General features: G+C 36.4%; 1 protein-coding gene across 1 annotated transcript in view; it reads right to left on the reverse strand.

Annotated features, from left to right (window-relative positions):
* The window catches only part of LOC136037490 (inactive phospholipase C-like protein 1), a 169,147-nt gene that overhangs the window by 112,636 nt on the left and 32,565 nt on the right, over window positions 1-23,946 (reverse strand). The window contains exon 3 of the mRNA XM_065720206.1: window positions 12,070-12,273. Coding sequence (XP_065576278.1) covers window positions 12,070-12,273 — 204 coding nt within the window. The remainder of the gene's footprint in view (window positions 1-12,069; window positions 12,274-23,946) is intronic.

Below are 23,946 nucleotides of genomic sequence, written 5' to 3' on the forward strand. Positions count from 1 at the left end.
GTACCATAATCATTTCCGCTACACAAAAGGGTCAGTGGAACTTAAAACCAGGATGTGACCAAGATGGGCCAAGAATTACACTAAGTATTCATGCTGGAGGTCAAAGAGACTCCTTGCTTTTCGGTTCTAAGTCAGCTTAGGCATTTCATGCAAGTTTTATTTTTAATGAGAAGCTTTCTTGACGTTCTAGGACCATTAGAGTAGTGTGCTATTAATGCTGTCTAGCGCTGCCATAGGGGGAATACTAGGAACCATGAGTAGTCACGAACCCCTCAGGACTTTTTCATTTTTCAATATTTTTCTTCAAGGCCTTCTTCAAGACACAGGTGCTATGGTTATTACGTCACAGTCTTAACAAATATCATTGCTTACTAGTGCAAACTTCAATTAGGGCTACGCAGGGATCAACAAATAATAGCAGGCCCTCCCTAAGGTAATTTTCCAAGACGCTGGTCAAATGTAAAACCCCTGCATGTACAAAAATTGACCTTAGTACCCCTTCAAGACGTTGTTTTAATGTTTACTTATGTAGATGACGAAGTTTTGTGAGTCAGCGACACTTGTTTCGGTAGGTCTTATGCAAGACTTGTTTTGGTCCAAGAACCCTTTATAATCCGACAACAAAGAGTTTCCTGTTACATGCCTTAGGCAATATTTTTTGATTCTCTTATCTGGTAGAAGACCGGGTAAGTCTTTTGTTTCTTCAGGGTATAAAATATGAATACAAGCGTAGAGAGTCAACAGTACAGTTTTCAAGATGAATAATGGAACAACAAACTTTAAAAAGCATATGATTCGAGAATACCTAACGGTAAAATTTAGTTTCTGAGTACATTAAGGGGTGGAGGTGACCCCCCTCCAAAATATTGTATTATACTCAAAATGAAGCTGATTCAATTTAAACCCTTGACCCCTATCCCACGTTTCATTTCATAGTTCTATGGGGAAGAAAATAATCACATTTCAACATGTCAAGATATGCTTTACTGTAAACGTTACATTACTGCTATGTCAGATGCCAGATACATCCGAAAAATGAATATAGAAGCATTTGGGTTAAACATAACTACCGTGAATAGCGCGAACCATCAAAACCTTGTAATTGAACAAAAGGATGGCTTTCATAAATCCTATTATAGTGCGAGGGTTTTTTACCAAATACATTTTAGCAAAGATTTTCAGTTAGCTTAAATATTTAATGAAATCAGTTTCTTATATATACGTTAAATGAGTGAAGTTGGGAGTGTTCTTTTGATGGTAAATATAGATAGTTAAACGGGCGTCTTTTGGAATATAATCATGATTTGTAATATTGTGTTAGGCCCCCCCAATAAGGGATTTCCCACATAAAGAAGACCCATCTTCTTAAAGTTTAAATGCATTTTAAGGTCAAGGGCTACGCAACGTGAGGTGAAAGGGGAGCAACGGCAATGAGTTATTAGCGACAAATTTAAGGGGAACTATGAAACTATATGAAAACTATGAAACTATACAATACAATTTAATACAATACAATACAATACAACGCAATACAATTGAAACTATGTTTTTTAAGGACCCATTATTTAGACTATTAAAACATTTTAATTTTTATGTCAGGAAAATCAGAGACAAGAAGGGGTTCCTTCCCCTAAGAAATCCAGAGTATGCGATGGATATGCAAGGGCAATCATGGAAGGTGAAAATATGAAGCCTTCATGACCTGGTTCCAGCATGCCATGCGTGGAGTCTAGGTCTACACTGGTCACTGTTCAAATGGATGACATTAATGGCACCCCTCTCGTAAGCAAAATTGCAGTTATTGACAGTCATAATGAAACACCACCCTTGCTATTTTACAAAAAAGAACGAGAAGTTCAACGGGTTATTATGGGAGAACAATGTCTTAGTGACAAAAACTTGACACTTTAATTTTAGGCATGGCGGGATACAGATAAATTAACAATGAATTTACCCCAACAATAGGGTATCGAGGGGGCCCTTGTTCGACGCTACTGCTGGTAACCCTGCCCCCCCCCCCAAAAAAAAAAAGATTTTTCACATCTGCTAAAATAATATTGAGCCAGATTGGGTCATTAAATTACTGGAGACTGGTTTGGTGAGGCACTGGCTATTGTGAAAATGGATGAGGTTAATAGCAACCCTCTCGTCAGTAGAATCACAGTTATTGAGAGTCACAACGAAATTTCCCCCTTGATATTTTTCAAAAGAGAGGAGAAGTACAAGGGTTAATTGGCTTTTTCAACTTAAAAAACTAAACCATCCCAAAGGGAAAAAATAATTGGGACTGTTGGAGCCCCCCCTATTCGATGCTGCTGTTGGGGAGGGGGTTTGGCACTAAAAAATGGGTTATAAAACATGATTAAAATAATATTTTTTCAGGTTAAAATCATACCTGTTTAATAAAAAAAGTTGTAATATTATTTTTAAGGCTCACCTAGCGACATTATCACCAGTCTCAACTCATGTGGTCAACAATCTCTTTGATGGCATGGAGAGTCCTGTCCTGTCACCGCTACCAGCATTCCGTGACAGTCTTTGTGCCCAAATTGAGATATAATAGACCCCAAAGGAGAGTGAATGGGAGGAAGAAATATTATTTGTCAGTGGAAAAACCTTACTAGTGTAGCTCCCCCTAAAGCTACATTTGATCTAAACACTTTTGTGGCCAATCTCGTTCTTGATGTTGCATTTTTATCTCGGGCACAAGAACAACTTACCCCAACACAATCGATAGACTCCTAAGAGACCAGATATTGGCCACACCCTCCTCCCCTGAGCGCTCACAGTGACCGGGAGAAGGAAGATCAGGGGGATTAGGACAATGTAGAAGCGGTTCATCCCTGGTATTACCAAATTTTTATTTGTCAGATTCTGCCTTGCACAATGCATATGTTTCTAGGGATGTGCATTCCTATGTGGGCAATATTCGAGCTCTATTTGAAAGACAGATTCGGGAATGGGGTGGAAGTGCAGCATTAAAGCGTCCATCTCCTAAAAATTGTTTATTTAAAAGAAAAGTCGGTTGAGGTATGTTCGCATTATATGCAAACTGAAATGCAAACACTTCACCAGGAATTACACAATTTTGAGGGTGCATTGTTGAGTGGGTGCGTAGTATTGTAAGTAAAGCTGATAACTATAATGAGAAGAGGAGTGGGTCAGTTGCGCTATTTATTGAGAATTTGGATAGTAATGTAAGAAAGTTTAATAAGGTTTTGTTTTTAAGATGTAGAATAGGGATATAAAATATAATGCAGATTTAAAGATACGTAAGGGTGGACAGCCCTTCCGTTTCGATACAGGAGTGCAGTGCGTCAAGTACGCATTCCTCATGGCAGCTTAATAACCCCAGCATAGGGATGCTATTAAGGCATTTTTGGATGATTCGGCAGCTAATGGGCCTCGAGAGGAGGGCAGTGTTTCCTAAAGTGGATTTTAACTGTTTAAACGGATAATGTCCAGTAAAAGTTAGACGAATAGATATATTTAAGCGAGCGAATGAGCATTAAAAAAGATTGATGTTATTGTTTTAGGATATTATACGGAATTTCAGAAGGGGGAACGTAAAGATGAAAAGGGGGTAATATATTCAGTGAGGGATCCAACCACTGAATCCATGAAGCACTGAGTATGGCTTCAATATAAGCCTGCTACAGAGCAAAATTCAATAAGAATTTTTTTAAATTACAGATAAGAGTCAAGTTTTAAGCGGGAGGAGGGGTAATCAACGGGCTCCATTTTATTACTGTCCAGTGTGTCTGTCGAAATTTTGCACAAAACTGAAGTTAAAACGTCACTTGAGGCACTATAAGCGTCACGTGAATCAATCAGTGGAGACGGTTATGCAACAATGCCGACAATGCCATCTAGCGATTCAAAAATTTTCCGAATTCACTATTACAGAGTCTTCTTCTTCTTATGTTTATGAGGTCTGTAGATCAGTGTGATGTCCGTTCACCTCTTAGACATTACAGGAAGAACTCCACTGATTATTGAAAGCTTCTGGCAATATTCCTAGAAAAAAATCTGCCGGTTGACAACAAGCAACGTGCTGCTAGTAATAGTGGCGTCTTTTAAGGATTGATTTCATCAACCTATAAATAATAGCTTCTAATTCATGTGACAGGGAACAATTGATGAGAGCATCAAAGGTTAAGGGGATCTTTAATTGATGGCAGTAATTCCTCAGTCCCCTGGAATCACTATCTCCTGGGATGCTATCAAATAGCACATTTTGAGCGTTTTCCACCACCTGACAGCATTTTCTACATAGTGGGGTGTGGTGAATTCCCCATTTAAAAAGGTCAGCGTAAAGTAAAATCGTTCCAGTTTTTAACTTATAGTAGATCATATTAAAATCCTTAGACTTGAAAGGAGGGTACAAAAATCACCGGTAAGTAATATTTGTTCTAGCTCTAACAACATCTCTGTAATTCTTTGTTCTCAAATTTCTTGCCGGAGGGATGTCAGCAGCCTTATTTGCCAAATTATCTGCCATTTCATTATATTTGATTTCTTTATGACTGGGAATGTGAAGGAATGAAATACCACATCCCATCGAGAACAGATATCCAATCTTTTGGCGTATATTTTTCAGGTCATAATCATCAGCTTGATCATTTATCTTGTTGAGAAGATGAATTGATGAAAGGGAATCTGACAGGAACAAGACATTTCTTGAAGAGGTCCCAAGCTCACTTAAAGCATCTAATGCAAGTCGAACTGCAAATAATTCAGCCGAAAGTACTGGTGAATTAATTGGAAGGGGGGCAAAAATATTCAGGTCTAGATCAGGGATACAGGCAGCTGCCCCAGCTTTAGAATCTTTAACAGAACCATCAATGTAAACATGCATATAATTGGGAAAATGTGTATTCACATAATTTTTAAAAGTTATCCCAACTTCCTTGGCTGAATAGCAGGATTTATTCTTTTTTAGCATACTCATGTGACACTCAATATGGACCATCTCCCATTGTGGGGAATCCACAAAGGGAAAAGTATCCATCCACTGAGAAGACAACTCTGGAAACTCCTTTGCAAAAAGATTCCAGGAAGATGATACCGAAATCATAGAGGGTGTGTTATGAAAGATTTTCTGGTATACATAATGGTGATTACCATATGCTTGTATTCTGGTGAAATATCTTCTTCTCTGAAGCAAAGCTCTTTCTTGCAAAGAGGTGATCTCTGACACGTTTCTCATTTTAGTTATTGGAGTATGCTTACGAAATCCCAAAGCAATACGGATTGCGGAATTTTGCAATGACTCCAACATGTTAAAAATCTGTGGCGAGCTATTAGCAAAAATTTGAATACCATATTCCATTTTTGCCCTTATATAAACTTTATAAAAATCTATCATTGTTTTAGGTGATGAACCCCATTTTGAATTAGCGAGTCGTTTAAGTAGGGTCAGTTTCTGGATTATATTCTTCTTGAGTGATTTGATGTGATCATGCCATCTTAGTTTGGAATCAAAAACAATTCCCAATAACTTCACTGAAGATTCATAGTTTATAGTAGAGTTATTCACAACTATATTTGGTATGGTTGGATGTCTCTGTCTGGTAAATAGGATTGCTTTGGTTTTGGAAGTGGAGATAGACAAACCTAATGTTTCTGAGAAGCAAGAGATTATGTGGATATCTTGTTGAAGATCTTTGACTAAATCAGTGACGTTTCTGCCTGATTTCCAGATTACTAGGTCATCTGCATAGAGCCCAAATAATGCATGTTTTAATTGAAACTCAGATATATATATAGATTAAACAGTATAGGACTAAGGATGGCTCCCTGGGGTAAGCCTTCTTTAATAGGGTGATTGTGGCTCCTACAATTACCAGTTTGGACAACAAATGTTCTATTATTTAGAAAATCATAGATCAGGTTAACAATGCCAAAAAGAAAGTCAAGATTCATTAATACCTCCAGCAATTTTTGGTGAATGACATTACCATAGGCATCAGCCCAATCAAAAAGTATGGCGATGGTTGAATGCCTTTGGTTAAATGAGTTGGATGCATCATTTTCAAGGCAAGCAACATTGTCCATTGATCAGTCCCCTTTTCTGAATTCTGTTTGTTCAGAGGGGGTAGAGATTGTTAACTCCTACAAACCATTCAACCCTATTTAAAATCAGTCGTTCCAGGATTTTTCCTAGTGTTGTTAACATTGAAATTGGCCTGTAGTATTTAAAATTGTTTGAAGGCTGGCCAGGCTTAAGAGTGGGATTGACTATAGCTATTTTCCAAGATCTAGGAATTTTGTGATGGGCCCATATATGATTGTAAATGTGCGAAAGTGCATATTTAAATAAATCTGGCGTTTTTGTAATCCAATTTCTATGGATATCATCGTGTCCAGGAGTTGATTTTGGATTGCTAAGGTTGATGGCTTGCTTCAACTCTTCAAACAGGAAGGGTTTTTCAAGAGAAAATTTATGTGAGCAGGATTTTGGCAGAACACAAAAGGGAGGTCGTCTTAGGGACTGTCTTATGATGTCTTTTTTATAATGCTCTGCAAACAGAGTGAAAAGGTGGCGTTATGCCTTGAAGATAAACTCACAGACGTGTACGATCCATCGAAGCCGCATCGTTTTAAGGAACATGAAGCCATTGCGCCCTCTTTCCACATGTACAAGGAGACCGTAGTAATACTTTGCAACTGATAGAGATTTTTGAGACATTGAGTAAATAAGATTGTATGGGCGCAGACATGTTTGCACGTATTAAAACTTCTAACAAGTCAATTTTACACCTGCCAAATACAGCCTATGTAATGAACCTATCACCCATAAATCTTATAATTTAAACATTAAACAGCAGTACTTTCAATTGGTTTACGTAAAGAGTTCGAACTATGATTTGAAATTCACATTATCAGCGTTTGCCCGTTTGCATAGAGGCGGAGTTGTAAATGGTACAGAGTAAGATGGCTCTTTGGCATATAATATCATGCCCAAATTATCTGAGAAGCTGCTAGTCTTAGATATCAAATTAAATAAAAAAAAGTTTTTTTAAAGGAAAGTAAGGAGCGACATTAAAACTTAAAACGAACAGAAATTGCTTCGTATATGAAAGGGGACGCTTCCTAACCAACGCCCCGCTCTTTACGCTAAAGTTTGACTCTTTCTCTTAACTCTGCTTTTTAAAACAGTAAAACAGACTTTAACGTAAAGAGCGGGGCGTTGATGAGGAAGCGTCCCCTTTCATATACGAGGCAATTTTTTTATACGAAGCGTTTTTAGTTTTAATGTCGCTCCTTACTTTCCGTTAAAAAAACTTGTTTTTTTTATTTAATTTCTGAACGTTTTTGAATCAATGCATGTTTTGATTTTGGCTCTCTGCAGATGAATAATTAAAACGAAATTTGCATATTTTTTTTTTTGCTAAATGGCTTACTCATAGTTTTGATCGAATGATTTTGAGAAAGAAAGTAGAAGGGGAGGAGGCCTAGTTGCCCTCCGATTTTTTTGTTACTTAAGAAAGCAACTAGAAATTTTAATTTTTTTACGAATGTTTTTATTAGTAAAATATATACGTAACTTACAAATTAGCATACGTAACGAACTTCTGTATTCTCATGTTTTTATTACGTATACGAAGGGGTACACCCCCAGGTCCGTACCTCGCTCTTTACACTAAAGCTTAAATTTTGTCCCAATTTCTTAAGAATGGCCCCTGAATCACAAAAGCCGTAGAATAAATAGTTGAAATTACTAAAAATACTTTAGCTTAAAGAGCGAGGTATTATGAGGAGGTGAGCCCATCATATGCGTAATAATTTCTGTTCGTTTTAAATTTTAATGCTTCTCTTTACTTTCAGTTGAAAAAACTTTTTCATATTTATTTTTTCCTTGTATTTTTTAAATAATGCTAGAAAATCCTGCGCTCCCTTCATGAAAATTTTCTTCCCCCGTGACAAATTCCTCCAAGGAAAGTTTCGACAACATATTCACCTCTTATCAACCCCCCCCCAACCTAAAAATCCCCCTTAAAACGTCTTTACGCTATCAAATAACCATTACTATATGTAAGCACTGGTCAAAGTTGTAACTTGTGGCCCCTCCTACGGGGACTGTGGGGGAGTAAGGCGTCCCCAAAGACATAGTTATAAGGTTTTTTGACTACGCTGAATAAAATGGCTATCTCAGAATTTTGATCTGGTGACTTTGGGAAAATAATTAGCGTGGGATTTTTTTGGTGCCCTCCAATTTTTTTGGTCACTTAAAAAGGGCACTAGAACTTTTCATTTCCCTGAGAATGAGCCCCCTTTTGCAAGATTCTAGGACCACTGGGTCAATACGATCACCCCTGGGGAAAAACAAACAAACAAATAAACACGCATCCGTGATCTGCCTTCTGGCAAAAAATACAAAATTCCACGTTTTGGTAGATAGGAGCTTGAAAATTCTACAATAGGGTTCTCTGATACGCTGAATCTGGTTGTGTGATTTCCGTTAAGATCCTATGACTTTTAGGGGTTGTTTCTCCCTATTTTCTAAAATAAGGCAAATTTTCTCAGGCTCTTAACTTTTGATGGGTATAACTGACCTTGATGAAACTTATATATTTTGATGAGTAAGACTAAACTTGATTAAACTTATATATTTAAAATCAGCATTAAAATGCAATTCTTTTGATGTATCTATTGATATCAAAATTCAATTTTTTAGAGTTTTGGTTACTATTGAGCCGGGTCGCTCCTTACTACAGTTCATTACCACGAACTGTTTGATGGAAAAAATAGATATAGTTTTTCCCCAAATCCCTAAGCTAATTAATCCAAGTACAGAAAAGAATAATGTTAATTGTTTCTCCCTCCTTAAAGAGTGTTCTTCAGATGATGAAATGTATCATTTATTAAAGCATAAAGGCATATACCCGTATGAGCACTACAGCTTTACCTCGAAGTTTCGTGAAATAAAATTGCTCCCCATCGAAACGTTTTATGATTCATTTCACGATCATCAATGCACCACTGCCGACTATGAGTTCGTTAAGAAAGATTGGGCAAAGAGAGGGTGTAAAAATAGGGATGAGTATTGTAAAGTCTACCTGAGAATTGAGGTATTGACTTATTTACCACGGCACTCAAGGCATGCACTTGCCGGTACGATGGTGTTCAGCTAGAAAACCGCAGGCCTACATAACTACTAACATATCTGTGTCACTCGGTAAGACCATTATTTCCAAAAAGTCAATCACAAGCTCAATAGATCTTAATTTGCTTCTTATGTAAAGTAACAAAAAAACAAAAGACAAAAACAACTAAAATGAGCAAAGAACGACAAGCAAACTAACTAAAAATGAAATCTGCAACAAAAGATGATAAAACAATGAATTTTTAACGACAAAAAGTATGCCACATTGCCATTCTTAATCCGTGTTCCTGGTGAACATTAAAATGAACTTGTTTTAACGTTATAAGTGAGTTTGTTTTTAATCTCAAATTCGATCAAAATTTAGCCATCTACTCAAGTTATTGTTCCAATATTTAGGGGTTTTCTCGTCAAAAAAGGACATTTGTTAAATTCTTTTGTAAGCATTTTAGGCTTTTAATTCTGAAAGCGAGAATATTACTACCATGGATATATTTTGGATACATCACCGACCTAGACACTGGCAATTTGTTCATCTGAAAATCTGATTTATTCTGATGTTCTAAATTGCTTGCGTTTTCTTAAATATTGCTTAAATATTGCTTGCGTTTTCTTGGAAGTTACTAACCAAAAGAATGATATCGAGTTTATCAAAGATAATATTTTCTTTTTTCTGAACCAACTCCTTAGGAAAAGAAACGGTAGGAGAATAAAAACAAATAGTAAATAAACAATGTAAGATGATTATTTCAATTTGGAGAGCCTTTCTTTGACTGGTTTTTGTTTATTTTCAATGACAGTTGTTTATTTTGTATCCCAAGCTTTAATGGACATTAAACTTTCTCTTACAACACAGCTAGAGATAAAACCGAAAATCTAGCAAATTGCTTCCTTTTCCATAAGAAATATAACTTCATGCAGATTTTATCCGTGAATGTCCGAAATCTGGTTGATGTCGACATTTATCGGTGAATGTCCGAAATTTCTATTTCTCTGTTTGGATTCAATTACCTTTGCGAGTCAGCTTTTTCAGTTTTAGGCAAGCTATGATGGTAAAAGTTAAAGTTAGATTATGTTAGGTTTTGTTAGTTTATATTAGGTTAGATTAGGTTAAATTTGGCTCTAAATGTCAAATGTGCTGAAAACCTAAGGTAACCCAACCTCACCTAACCAAACCTAATCTAATATAACCTAACCTGTCATCATCAAACCTTGCATTAAATTGAAAAGTTACTGGCAATGATGACTCAATCCAAGGAAAAAAAGATATTTAAGACGTTTATCGCTGAATGTCGACATTCACCTATTAGCGGACATTCACGGTAACATAGACACAACAAATGATAAAAATCCAAGTTCTTTTAACTCTTAAGAGATTGTCAGTTTTGGCATATTGCAAGAAAAGATGGTATATATGATGGCAAACCAGACATTAACATAGCAGGGTTTCTAGGACTTTTATCTTCACCCCCTTCTTCCATGTTTCAAGGTAAGCGCAATTTTCCTATAGATTTCAGTATAGTTTACCTAGTTTTTCGGTTGACAGCCTTCAAACTCTTGAATTTAAGAACCTAACTATAAATATATATATATATATATATATATATATATATATATATATATATATATATATATATATATATATATATATATATATATATATATATATATATATATATATATATATATATATATATACTAGCTGTTGGGGTGGCGCTTCGCGCCACCCCAACACCTAGTTGGTTGGGGCGCTGTCCCGGCCGTCATTTGTGTTCCGGTGTCCCGGTCTGTAATTTCTCTTTGAGTATCCTGGTCGTCATTTATATTCCCTGTGTCCTGGTCGTCATTTGTGTCCCGGTGCTTTGTCGATGGTGATTGCTAATCGAACATTCCTTGTGTTCCGGTCGCTTTCTCTTTGAGTGTCCCGGTCGTCATTTATATTCCCTATGTCCCGGTGTCCCGGTCGTCATTTGTGTCCCCATGTCCCGGTGTGTAATTTCGTCAATCAACAAACATGACGTCAGTCGACACACAAACATGACGTCACCTGACACAGAGACACACAGACAGCTTTTTTTTATGTATATAGATGTCCCGGTGTCCCGGTCGTCATTTGTGTCCCGATGTCCCGGTGTGTAATTTCGTCAATCAACAAACATGACGTCAGTCGACACACAAACATGACGTCACTCGACACACACACACACACACACACAGACAACTTATTTTTATATATATAGATATATAATAGGACCAGAGTTGCGTAAATTAGTCTAAAATCTGACGTTAGCAAGATCAGAAAACCTTGTAATAGCGTTTTTTTTTTCAAAAAAATAATATTTGGAAAAAATATTCTTGGTAAGACATTGGAGGGGGGCAGAGCCAGGTGTTTCATTTTTGGCCCTACAGTCATACATATGGACAGTTCTTGTGTGAGTTTGATCTCCCCAAGGTATACTATATCCCCCTTTCATTTATTCAATGATTGTATGAAACCTATGTTTTATATTGGCTATTTTCACGGCTCTTCCCCCCGGGGCTATACTTATCATGTCACCCCTGGGAAACATTTTTTTTGACATTCCGACTGATCAAACTAAAATGTCAATTTTGATATTTTAATCCAATGCCATATTGATCACATGAAGTGTTGAAGAATTGGTACATTGCCCTCTGATCAGTTTTAGCAACAACAAAAAACTTAAATTTATAATCAAATGATCTCTTCCACAGCTACACCTGACAATCTGGTGTACATGATGACCCATGCAAGAAACTAAAAAAGGAATAGTGCGTAAGGCCCATATCGCTATTAATAAAGTCAGTTATATTGTATTGTGTTTGATTATTCCAACTACTTTGCAGAAAAAATCGGATTTCTAAGAAAGCTGCCATTTAAGTTATGAATGTTCTATACTTCAAGATGTGGTGACAATTATCCATATAATACGAAAAATTCTTACCTTTCACACAACGACAGCCATACTGAAGAGCTCTGGTGTATCCATCAACAGACGAAGGCCCTCTTAGCTGATCTTCTAATAAGTATGTGTTATGCGAAGAAGAGATAAAATAGTGAGACAATGGTTGTGTCATATCTTGACAAACTGATAAATGTGTCTGATCAAAAATGTCACAATCTTCTGATAATAAAAATCGTGTGAATCCTAGAATGGAAGAAACAAAATATAGATTTAACAAAGTGAGAACGTTCAAGATGCAACAGTAGCTCTAATAGACTTGTTCCCTCCATGAAGAAAAGTCAGGAACAAAATGGTAATTCTTACATATAACTAAAATTTAATGACCTTGTATTCAGGGAAGATATGGACATATTTTTTGGAATAGAAAAATTTTACGGGGAGCATTGGGTAAAATTGAACTTGTACGGTATTAGAACCGTCTCATTCGAAAAAAACATCCAGGTTCTCTCAGAAATTAATGACGGCTGGCTGTTCACACCTATTTATATATAACATTTATAGACAAATTTTGAGATGTTTGAAAACTCTTGACTATGTCCGAACCACTATTTTGTTCTTAATATACATGCTATACGGCTCAGGCGTGTATAGATACCCCAATCAGAGGAATATTCAAATAAACATGCCTTATGGAACCCCATCTTATTAATACAAAGCTTCATTACTTTCTTAGATGGCAGGAAGCTAAATATCTGGTTTTTTTTTCATTGGGGCTTCATTTTCTTTAAATATGGGGTCTTTTGAAGGCTCTTAGAGCTATAGAATTTATGTGCTATTTGATTTTATTCGTTGTGGGCAACAACTAAAAATTTTGCTGAAAAATGCGTTGTTTGTCTTTGAACTGTCGACGGTCATGGCTGTTTTCAGTTTGGCGTCCTCCCAATTGGCCTCATGTTTTTCTATGAAACTCTCGCAGAGGAAGGCATTTGTAGCTGGATTCATTCCTTGATCCATTCCAGCTGTTTGATCAAGAGCTCTCTTAAACAAAAGAGAGGCTGTCACCTTTTCTTTAAAGCCTACATTGTTAGCGTTCATGTTTGATAGTCTAGCATAACCCTCAAAACTTTTTTTTTCAGTGGATTTGAGGGGTGCCATAATCTTCAAAAATACTTTTTGGTTGTCATTTTACATTTTCCAAAGGTAATTTTCGAAGCAAACGTTTTTTGAGGGGGATGCTCACATCCCTCACTCTTCTTTGTATGTAGGCGCTCTAATGTAATCTTATATAATGAAAAGAGAAATCACCAATGCAACAGCACAAACACATAAAAAAGGGAAGACAGAAGGAGAAAAGGAAGACTTTTTTCCTACATTAGTGATTAATATAGATCAGCACTTGAATGAGGGCTTAACCCTACTCATCCATACAATCACATAGGTCAAACAGCATAGCCACACAATCAACAATAAATAATACTCCATGGACAGGTAGTCGTGTCGTCAATAAGTATAATTCGTCATTTACCAAACAATAAAAACTGTAAAGACAAATAATTCAGAGGCAACAACCCAACACAAGGGCTCAACAGGAGAATACACACTTGCCTATAGGGTTTCGGCACTTTAAATTCTCTACCCAGGCAAGTGGCGTGCCTACCATAAACTACCTATGGTATCCCCGTGTTAGGTATCACCCCAAAAATCGGCACTTTAAATTCTGTTGCTCCGCTGGACTCATATTTCAGGCTCAGTCCAAGAATACTCCCAACAATGAAGGGAGGTTAGTGGCTATTTCCCTTTTTAATATTTATTGGATAGACATCTTATTGAAATTAACCAAATTTGGCCTTTTTAGCACTTTCTAGGCTTGAGCCCCTCACTCCACCCGCAAGATGATCCCCAGACTCTCCTCCTAATAGCCGGTGCAAGACTATCCATACATATGCATTAATTTACAAAACTCCAAATGGATTAATTCAGTCAAATGAAGCTTAAAAATAATTTTGTATCTTGACCGTTTATTTTATAACTGTTATGCAATGATAGTTTATCGCTAAGAACGAATGCACCACCGGACAGCATTAAATCCTAGGCTAGTTAGATAATCGATTGATAATTTTCAATCAACTAGTCAGCTAACAATTTTCACTTGATATCATTTTGGTTATCATTTGACCGAAATTGTTCATTTGCGGTTATGGCTGTCAAGGGGCAGAAATAGCTCTTCTGTGACATACAATGTCAGAAAAGTTGATTTTCCGTAGTGCTACTGAAAATTGGCATCAGAACTTTTGTTCATTTTAAACGTGTCTTTTCCATAATTCTAGGGCTATTGGTTAACAAAAATGCCCTCGAGGGGAAAAAAACAAAATTAAAAACATGTACACATCCACGACCATTTTTCTTGGGATAAATTTAAATTTTTTTTTTAACAGGAGCCTAAAACCTCTGCTATATGGTTCTCTGACATTCTGAATTTGAAGATCATATCTCTGAAATCATACGAAATTTCTTGGGTCATAAAAATTAATAATACATAACTTAAAAAGGCTCCTTACTACTTACTACTCCTTAGATTCTCCAAATACACGACCAAAAGTTACTACAACACTTGATTCTGCCCAAAGAACGTAAGAAACTTAACGGAAGACAAATGTTTGAACAATTTTCTTTATTTTACATATTACCCGTTTTTCTTAATTCTTGGATTGTCCTCAAAATAATATCCTGTGTGTGTACTTGTGGCATATACAACACTTTGAAGCCTCTAAATGGCCATAAATTTCTTACTCTTCATATTTAATTTAAAAACCGGAGCAACATGTACCGTACACAGAATATAGTGAGGGAACAAGCTTGGGTCTTAGAACCCCTGTCCCTCCAAAACTAAAACGATTATCATATCTGAATGACCCTGATTCAAAGGAGGCGTGATACGTCTGTATGGACATGCTCAGGGGACCAGGTCCTTAGAACCACCCTGGGACCATGAGACGACATAAAATACCAGTGCGGACAAGTTCCTGTCTTTAAAAAAGAGATATAAACTTTTGAAAAGTAGAAGTTTTAATAATTTTAAAAGGTTGAGAAATTTTTTCAGAGTGGGAATGGTGCTTAAACATTTTTTATTTCGATAAATTGTGAGTAGATATAGGTTAGTGTGGTTATGAGTTGCGAATATTATTTGTGTTATTATTGTTATTATTATCATTATTTTGCATGCAAACTTTGTGTGTTATTTTATTGTTTTATTAAGGTGTTATTTTTCTTATTATGTATGTTTTTGTAATTGCTGCTGTTATTGAAGCGTTTTCATTTTATTACGGTATCGTTCATTGTTATATTTTTTACCATATCCGTAAATATTTGCTTTTTGATTTGTTTTTGTTTTTTTTTTTTTGCTATGGCCTGAAGAGGCTTTTCTAGCAATTAATAAGAAAAAACTTTCCAAAAAAGAAGTTTTTCAAAGAAAAGTAAAGGCCATATTAACAGCAGATACACACACCTGTTAAAATTCAAAATCAAAACAACCAGAAATTACTGTTAAAGAATAAATGAAACCCAGAACGAACAGAAATTAAATAAACGATCATAGCAAAGTACATACAACAAGTATTAATATAAATTAGTAAATAAATCTTAAAAGGAGTAAAGATTGAATTGAATATGGAAATCAAGCTTAAAATAAAAACAATATATTTTGGTATTGAAGTATAAATGAAACTCAAAACAAACAGAAATCAAATACAAACAATACACAGCAAACAAACAAACAATAGTTACTAATATAAATGAGTGAATAAATCTTAAATCGAGTGAAACTTACTTTAAATATGCAAATCAAGTTTGAAATGAACAAAACCTCCACAAAGAAAAGTTTGGATTTTGCCTCCTTCTCTAATTGTAGAAGTCTTAAGCCAACCGCGTCATTGGCACTTTACAGGAAACTATATGTGTCTTTAACAGTCTCGGAAAGTACAAACAAAATCAAACTGAATATTTAATATGTAATAACATTAATTGTTGAAAGATCATCAGTTCAAGATTTCATTTCAGTGTAATTTTTATGTTCATTTTCAATGCTGTAATAACTGGAAAAGAAAATATCTGCAATATAATTCGTTTTCAATAAAACGCCAATGGCGCAGTAGGCCTTAGTTTTATCCAGTTAAGGAAGGGGGCAGTATCAAAGCTCTTATTAGTATTGAAACTATATTTGAATTGAACAGTCTTGGAAATCACTCATAAAATGAATCTGAATATTTGATTCATAAATATATTAATTGTTGAAAGCTCATCAGTTCAAAATTTCACTGTAGTTTTTATTTGTATTTTCAATATTAAGTACCAAAGAAAATATTTATTATATCATTCGTTTTCAGTAAAGCACCAATGACGCAGTTGCTTTTAGGCTTTAACAGTGAGAGAAGGATGCGATACCCAAAATATTGTTTATAATAATTTGTGTTCGTCTCAGGCTTGATTTGCATATTCAATTGAAGTTAAACTCGTTTTAAGATTTTTTTTTATATTAGCACTTGTATGTTTTTTGGCTATAATTGTTAGTTCAATTTCTACTCGTTTTGGGCTTCATTTATTCTTTAAAAGTAATTTCTGGTCGTTTTGATTTTGATTTTAAGCATTTGTATCTGCTGATCTTAAGTTTAATATGGCCTTTAAATTTCTTTGAAAAACTTCTTTTTCGGAAAGTTTTATTTAAAATTAATGCTTGTTTTTTATTATTTTTTTTGCAAAAAGTTTCAAGTTTTTAAGAAATTCATCATTTCAATATCAATTTTTGTATTTCAAAAGATGAAAGTATCAAAACTAGTATCAAAGTAACAATATCCAGGTACCAGAGTATCAAAGTAAAGAGAGCATCAAAGTAAACAAGGTATAAAAGTAAACAAAGTATCAAAGTAACAATAAGCAACTTGTATAACTTACAGCCCTTGCAGTGTAAATCGGAGTTACCAGGTAAATCACTAAATCCAAGGATCAAAGTAACCAAAGTTTCAAAGTAACAATAATTAAGCTCCTTAGATCAGAGCCATTTCACTGGAGTAGGTTGGGGGTTCAACCACCGAAGCATAGTTATTTGGCCTTGGAACTATTTTGCACAAAATAGCTGTCTCAAAATTTCGGTCGGATCCCCTTTGGGAAAGTGGGGCGTGGGCAAGTTGCCTATTGGTCACTTTCGACTCTTAAAAAAAAACTATAAGTTCAATTTCCGATCGATTGATCCGCCTCCAAAGTTTATACGACCACCCCTTCCACAAAGATCTTATACTCTATTAATGGGTAACTTAAATTAGTTTTGTTCTTTGCCCCCTCGGGCTATGGAGGGTTATTCAACCCCTAAGTTATAGCCATTTGAATTTTGGGTCATTTTGTAGCCATTTTGTTTGATATAATCCAACGATTAGATGACAAAACCTTGTATTCAACATACCCCCCCAACAAAAAATCGGGGAATGGTTGTAACTTATTCCTCGGGGGTATATAAGGCTTTTGTTAAAAAGGTGGTATAAACTTTGGAGGGGACTCGAATGATTTAAAATTGAATGTTCTAGTTCCCCTTTTAAGAGTCAAGGGATCCGATGGCAACTAGCCTCCTCCCCAGAGGCGCTTCATATGTAAGAGATGGTCGTGTAAATTTCGGAGGGCCTCTATTGATTGGAAATCAGAAGTTACAGTGCCCTTTTTAGGAGTCAAAGGTGATCGAAGGGAAAATATCCCTCAAGCTAATTTTCCCCAAATGCATCCGATAAAAATTTTAATCTTTGTTCAAGGATTTGATAAAAAAAAAACGCCATGGTGGACAAACACAACCCCCCTCCCAGGTCCCAGGTACAGGAGTTGTAAGATATGCCCTGTGGGAAAATATGGTTTTTATGGAAGGGAAGCTTGTGTAAACATTAGAATGGGTTCTTGTAATTGGAAATTGAAAGTTCTGCTTCTCTTTTTAAGAGTCAAAAGAGTCCGGAGGTCAACTAGCCTCTCGCCCTTTTTCCCCAAACCCATCCAATAAAAATTTTAAGATAATCATGCTATTGAAAATAGTCCAAGCATCAGAAAAAAAAAATCAAGGGTCGACACAACGCCCCACAGCCCAGCAGCAAGGGTTTTAAGTTAAACCCCGGGGCATATAAGGTTTTGTGTAACGATTGGTCGTAAAAAGTTCAGAGGTAGCTCATTAGATTGGAAATTGAGTTACCTTATTAAAAATCAAAAGGGATCAGAGGACAACTAGCCCCTCCATGCCCTTTTCCCCAAACTCATCGGATAAAAATTTTAAGATAACCACTTTGTTTTAATAGTTCAAGCATCATATAATAAAAACTCCGGGGTCAACACAACCCCCCAGGGCCCGTGGCAGGCGTTGTAAGTTATGCTCTGGGGGCATGTATGGCTCTTATAGAAAGGATGATCGTATAAACTTCGGTGTCAATTAACCCCACCCCCAAAGAGCTTGGGGGCAGGATTGTAACTTATATCCTGGGGGCATATAAAATTTTCATGGAGGAAGTTGTCGTATTGACCTCGGAGGGGACTCAAATGATTCTAATTCCAAAGTTCAAACTCAAAGTTCTAATTCCCTTTTTAAGAGCCAAAAGTGATCCAATGGTAACTAGCCCTCTTTCCCACCAACCCTCTTATAAGTTTTTTTTTTTATCGAAGGGATAATAGTATAAACTTCGGAGAGGACTTATTCGATTGCAAATCAGAATTTCTAGTGCCGTTTTTAAGAATCGAAAGTGGTCGTAGGGCAACTAGCCCCCCCCCCCACAGTCCCTTTTTCCCAAATACATCTGGTCAAATTTTTAGATAGCTATTTTGTTGGAAATAGTTTTAAAAATCAAATAGCAAAACACAGAGATCAAAACACAACCCCCCAGAGCCCAGGGAAAGGGTTGTAAGCCATGCCCCGGTTGCAGATAAGCTTTAATGTAAGGGATGGTCGGATAAATATCAGAAGTGGATCATTTGACTGTAAATTGATTTATTTTTTCCTTTTTAAGAGCCATCAAAAGTAATCGACGGGTATATACCCACCCCCCGCCCACCCACCCTCTTCTTGCCAACACAAGCACCAAAAACAAGAAGAACAATAGGGAATTTCTCAAGACAAAGGGAAACGAATTAGAATAATTATTTCGGCCCTTTGTCCAAGGGCCGTCCTCAGAAATACAAATAAGAAAAATAACTTACAAAAGGATAAAATCAATAAAAACTAAACAGTTTTTCAAAACATTCCCAGCATCCTTGCCTCAACAAAGTTCAACCAGGACTGATAAATAAATTGTGATGAAACGAGGCAATTCATTGAAATGAAAGAAAATGATTTAAAAACACGTTTTTAATGCAGCCTAGCTTTTTTCGCTGCTAATCTCATAGGTCTATTTGCGACAGGTTCTGTGTTAATATCTATTGGTTTTTTATAATATTTCGTAAGGTCATTTTTAATTAAATTTATGTATAGAGCATTCAGTGAATATTCTCCTAAACCCCTATTTAAGGAAATATTATTATTAATTTTAAGTCTGATTTCAATTGCTTCTCGAACTACTTGCTTTATGCCTAGATCATTGCTAATAATGGAGGATTCTCAAAAAAGTGTTTTGTGGCTAGAATCTTCGAAAACATGGCTGCTTAAAGCAGAATCAAAAGAAACAGAAGTAATATTAGAATTCAGAGCCTTGGTGATATCATCTTTATGTTGTTGTAGGCGTTTCTCGAAATTCTGGTGGGTTCTCCCTACATAGAATTTGCCACATCGCATGGTATTTGATAAACACCTCTTTGGCGAGTAACTCAACTGGAGTCTTATCTTTACCATAATTTAGGAGATTTATGATTTTCAAATTATTGGTAAATACAACATACAGATCATTTTGTGTGCATACTTTTTAAGATTTCTAGTGATTTTTGGGATATACGGGAGGTAAATTATGTTTTGGGGCTTATCGGAATTCTCACATGGTAAATTATGGTTGATTTTATGGGAGTGTCTTTCAACTCTACGGTTAATAGTATTATTAATAAATAAAAGAGGATACCCTTTCCAAAAAGTATGTCCCTGATAAAGTCTAGTTCAGCTGTGATGTAGGAGTCAGAGCAAATGTTTAGGGCACGATCGACGAGAGATATTACTACACCTCTTTTAACTTGTGGGAATGGTTTGATTCAAAATGTAAATATATTTTGTTTTTTTGTTGGTTTTCTGTAAATAGTAAAATTGAGTTCATCTAAGTTACAAATAATTAGAACATCTAGGAATGAGATTTTATTTGCAATTTCAATTTCTAAGGTAAACTGTAAATTCCTATCATATGTATTAAGGTGATCTAAAAAACCCCTAAGTTCATTTTCCCCATAGTTCCAAAGTGAAATTACGTCATCCATGTAACGTCCCCAAAAGATATGTTTCAAAAAATATGAATTTAATGCCCAATTTTCAATATGTTCTACATAAATATTCGCCAGTAATCCGGAGAGAGGCGCACCCATGGGTAGGCTATTTATTTGTTGGTAGAAAGAATTACGGAATTGGAAATAAATTGAATACTTGTTAAAAAGTTTAACCAAGATCATGCCCCGGGTTATATATGGTTCTCATAGAAGAGATGCTCATTTAAACTTCAGGGACAATATACCTCCTCCCCCTTTAAAACCTGGGGGAAAGGTTGTTACCTTTGCCCTAGGGGCGTATTAAATTTTATGTAAGAAGTGATCGTATTAACCTCGGAAGAGACTCAAACGATCAGAAATTGAAAGTTTTAATTCCCTTTTTAAAAGCCAAAAGTGATCTGATGCCAACCCTCTTTTCCGCTAACCCTCTTTTCCCCAAATGCGTCCGGTCGAATTTTTATATAGCCACCTCGTTCAAAATAGACCTAAGACTATTTAAATAAAGACTCCAGGGATAACACAGCCAATTAGGTGTTGTAAATTTTGCCCTAGTGACACATAATGTTTTTATGGAAAGAATGGTAGTATGAACTTCGGAGGGGTCTCATTCGATTGTAAATCAAAATTTCTAGTGCCCTTTTAAGAGTCAAAGGTGATTGTGGGGAAACTAGCCCTCCCCCCTCCAAGGTCTCTTTATTCCCAAATGTATCTGATCGAGATTTTCAAGTAGCCATTTAGTTTAAAATAGTTTAAAGATCAAATAAGAAAAACTCAGGGATCAACACAACCTACCAGAACCCAGGGGATGTGTTGTAAGTTATGCCCCGGGAGAATATAAGCTTTTATGTAAGGGATAGTCGTATAAAAATCAGAGGTGGATCATTTGATTGGAAATGGAAATTTCTGCTTTCCTTTTTAAGAGTCATCAAAAGTAATTGGGGGGTATATACCCCCACCCGCCCACCCTCTTTTGCCATATGTATCCAATCAAAATTTTTAGATAGCTATTTTGTTTGAAATAGTTCAACGATCGGATGACAAAACTTCGTGTTCAACATACCTTCAGAATACCATACCCTCAGAACCCGGGGGAAGGACTGTAACCTATTCCTTGAGGGCATTTAAGGTATTAGCGGAAAAGGTGGTATAAACTTCGGAGGGGATTACCCCCCCCCCAATCGAAATTTTGAGATAGCCATTTTGTTTGAAATAGTCCGAAGATCAGATAACAAAACTTCTTGTTCAACATATCCCCCCCCAAAAAAAAACTCTGGGGAAGGGTTGTAACTTATTCCTTGGGGGCATATAAGGCTTTTGTGGAAAATATGGTATAAACATGGGACTCAAATGATTCAAAATTTAATGCTCTAGTTCCCTTTTTAAGAGTCAAGTGATCCGAAGGCAACTATCCTCCCCTACCCCCCGCAGACACCCTCTTTCCTTAAAGGCATGCAATGGATTTGATCAAATAACAAAATTCGGGGTTCAACATACCCCCCCCCCCTCAGAGGGCGGGGCAACTAAGGGTTGTAACTCGTATTCCTGGGGTATATAAGGTTTTATGGAAGAGATGGTCGTATAAACTTCAAAGAAGACTCAAATGATTATAAATTCAAAGTTCTAGTTATGTTTTTAAGATTCAAAAGTGATCCGATAGCAACTAGCCCCCAACCTCCCTACCAACACCCTTTTCCCCAAATGCGTCCGATTGAATTACTTATATAGCCATTTTGTTAGAAACTGGCCAAAAATCATAGAACAAAAACTCTAGGGACAACATAGTCTCCCCCCCCCCAAAAAAAAACGAGGCAAGCGTCGTAAGTTATGACCCCGGGGCATATAATCTTTTTATGGGAGGGATGATGGCATAAACTGCTAAGGGGGCTCATGTGACTGTAAATCGCAGTTTATAGTGCCCTTTTTAAGAGCCAAAAGGGATTGGAGGGCTACGAGCCCCATCAAGACCCATTTTTTCCCAAATGCATCAGATCAGATAACAGATAACAACAAATCTAGGTTTGAAACAACCTCCCAAACCCAGTGGGCAAGGGCTGTAAGCTATTCACCAGAGCATTTAAGGTTTTTACGTAAGAAGTTGTGTAAACTTCAGAGGTGGCCCATTTGATTGGAAATTGAAAGTTCTAGTTACCTTTTTAAGATTCAAAAGTGAACAGAGGGCATCTCGTACACACCCTCTTTTCCCAATGCGTATTCAATCAAAATTTTGAAAAGGCCATTTTCTAAATAGTCCAACAATCAAATAACAAAAGCTTACAATTCAACTTAATCCCCCAGAGCCTGGGAGAAGAATTTTAAATTATGCCCGGAAGGATATAAAGCTCTTATGGGAGAGTTAAAATTCGGAGGGGATTCAAGTAACTAGAAATTTAAAGTTCTAATTATGGTTTTCAGATTCAAAAGTCATCCGATAGCAACTATCCCCCACCCTCCCCACCAACACCCTTTTCACCAAACGCGTCCGATCGAATTATTTATATAGCCATTTGGTTTAAAATTGACTAAAAATCATATAACAAAAATTCCAGGAATAATATAGTCCCCCCTCCAAAAAAAAAACCCGGGATAAGTGTTGTAAGTTATGCCCCTGGGGCATATAATCTTTTTATGGAAGGGATGATAGTATAAACTTTCAAGGGGGCTCATTTGATTGTAAATTGGAGTTTCTAGTACCCTTTTTAAGAGCCAAAAGTGATTGGAGGGCTATGAGCCCCACCAAAGCCCATTTTTCCCCAAATGCATCTGATCAGATAACTGATAACAACAACTCTGGGTTTGACAGAACCCCCTAGACCCAGAGGGGAAGTGCTGTAAGTTATTCACCGGGGGTATTTAAGGTTTTTATGTAAGAAGTTGACGTGTAAAATTCAGAGGCGGTTCATTTGATTGGAAATTGAGAGTTCTAGTTACCATTTTAAGATTCGAAAGTGAAGTGAGGACATCTCGTACACACCCTCGTTTCCTCAAACGTATTCAATCAAAATTTTGAAATAACCATTTTTTAAATAGTCCAACAATCAAATAACAAAAACTTGCAATTCAACTTAATCCCCCAGAGCCCGGGAGAAGAATTTTAAATTATGCCCGGAAGGATATAAGGCTCTTATGGGAGAGTTAAAATTCGGAGGCCACTCAAATAACTAGAAATTTCAAGTTCTAGTTCCCTTTTTAAGAGTCAATAGAGACCGGAGGGCAACTAGCCCTCCTAAATTCTTTACATCAAATCCATCCAATCGAATTTTTGAGATAGCTGTTTGTTAAAATAAGTCAAAAGATCGGTTAACAAAAACTCCAAGGTCAACGCAAACCCCCAGAGCCCTAGGGCAAGCGCTTAATGTAATGTCCAGGGAGCATATAAAGCTCTTGTGCGAGGGTTTGGAAATATTCCAAAGGTCAGATAATCCAAACCCCCACCCCACCCCCCTCAAAAAACTTATGAACGATATTTTATTCCATAAAACTGGCCTTCTCTGCATGGCCCGAAAA

Source organism: Artemia franciscana, chromosome 17, assembly GCF_032884065.1.
Source record: "Artemia franciscana chromosome 17, ASM3288406v1, whole genome shotgun sequence".
NCBI classification, from domain to species: Eukaryota; Metazoa; Arthropoda; class Branchiopoda; order Anostraca; family Artemiidae; genus Artemia; species Artemia franciscana.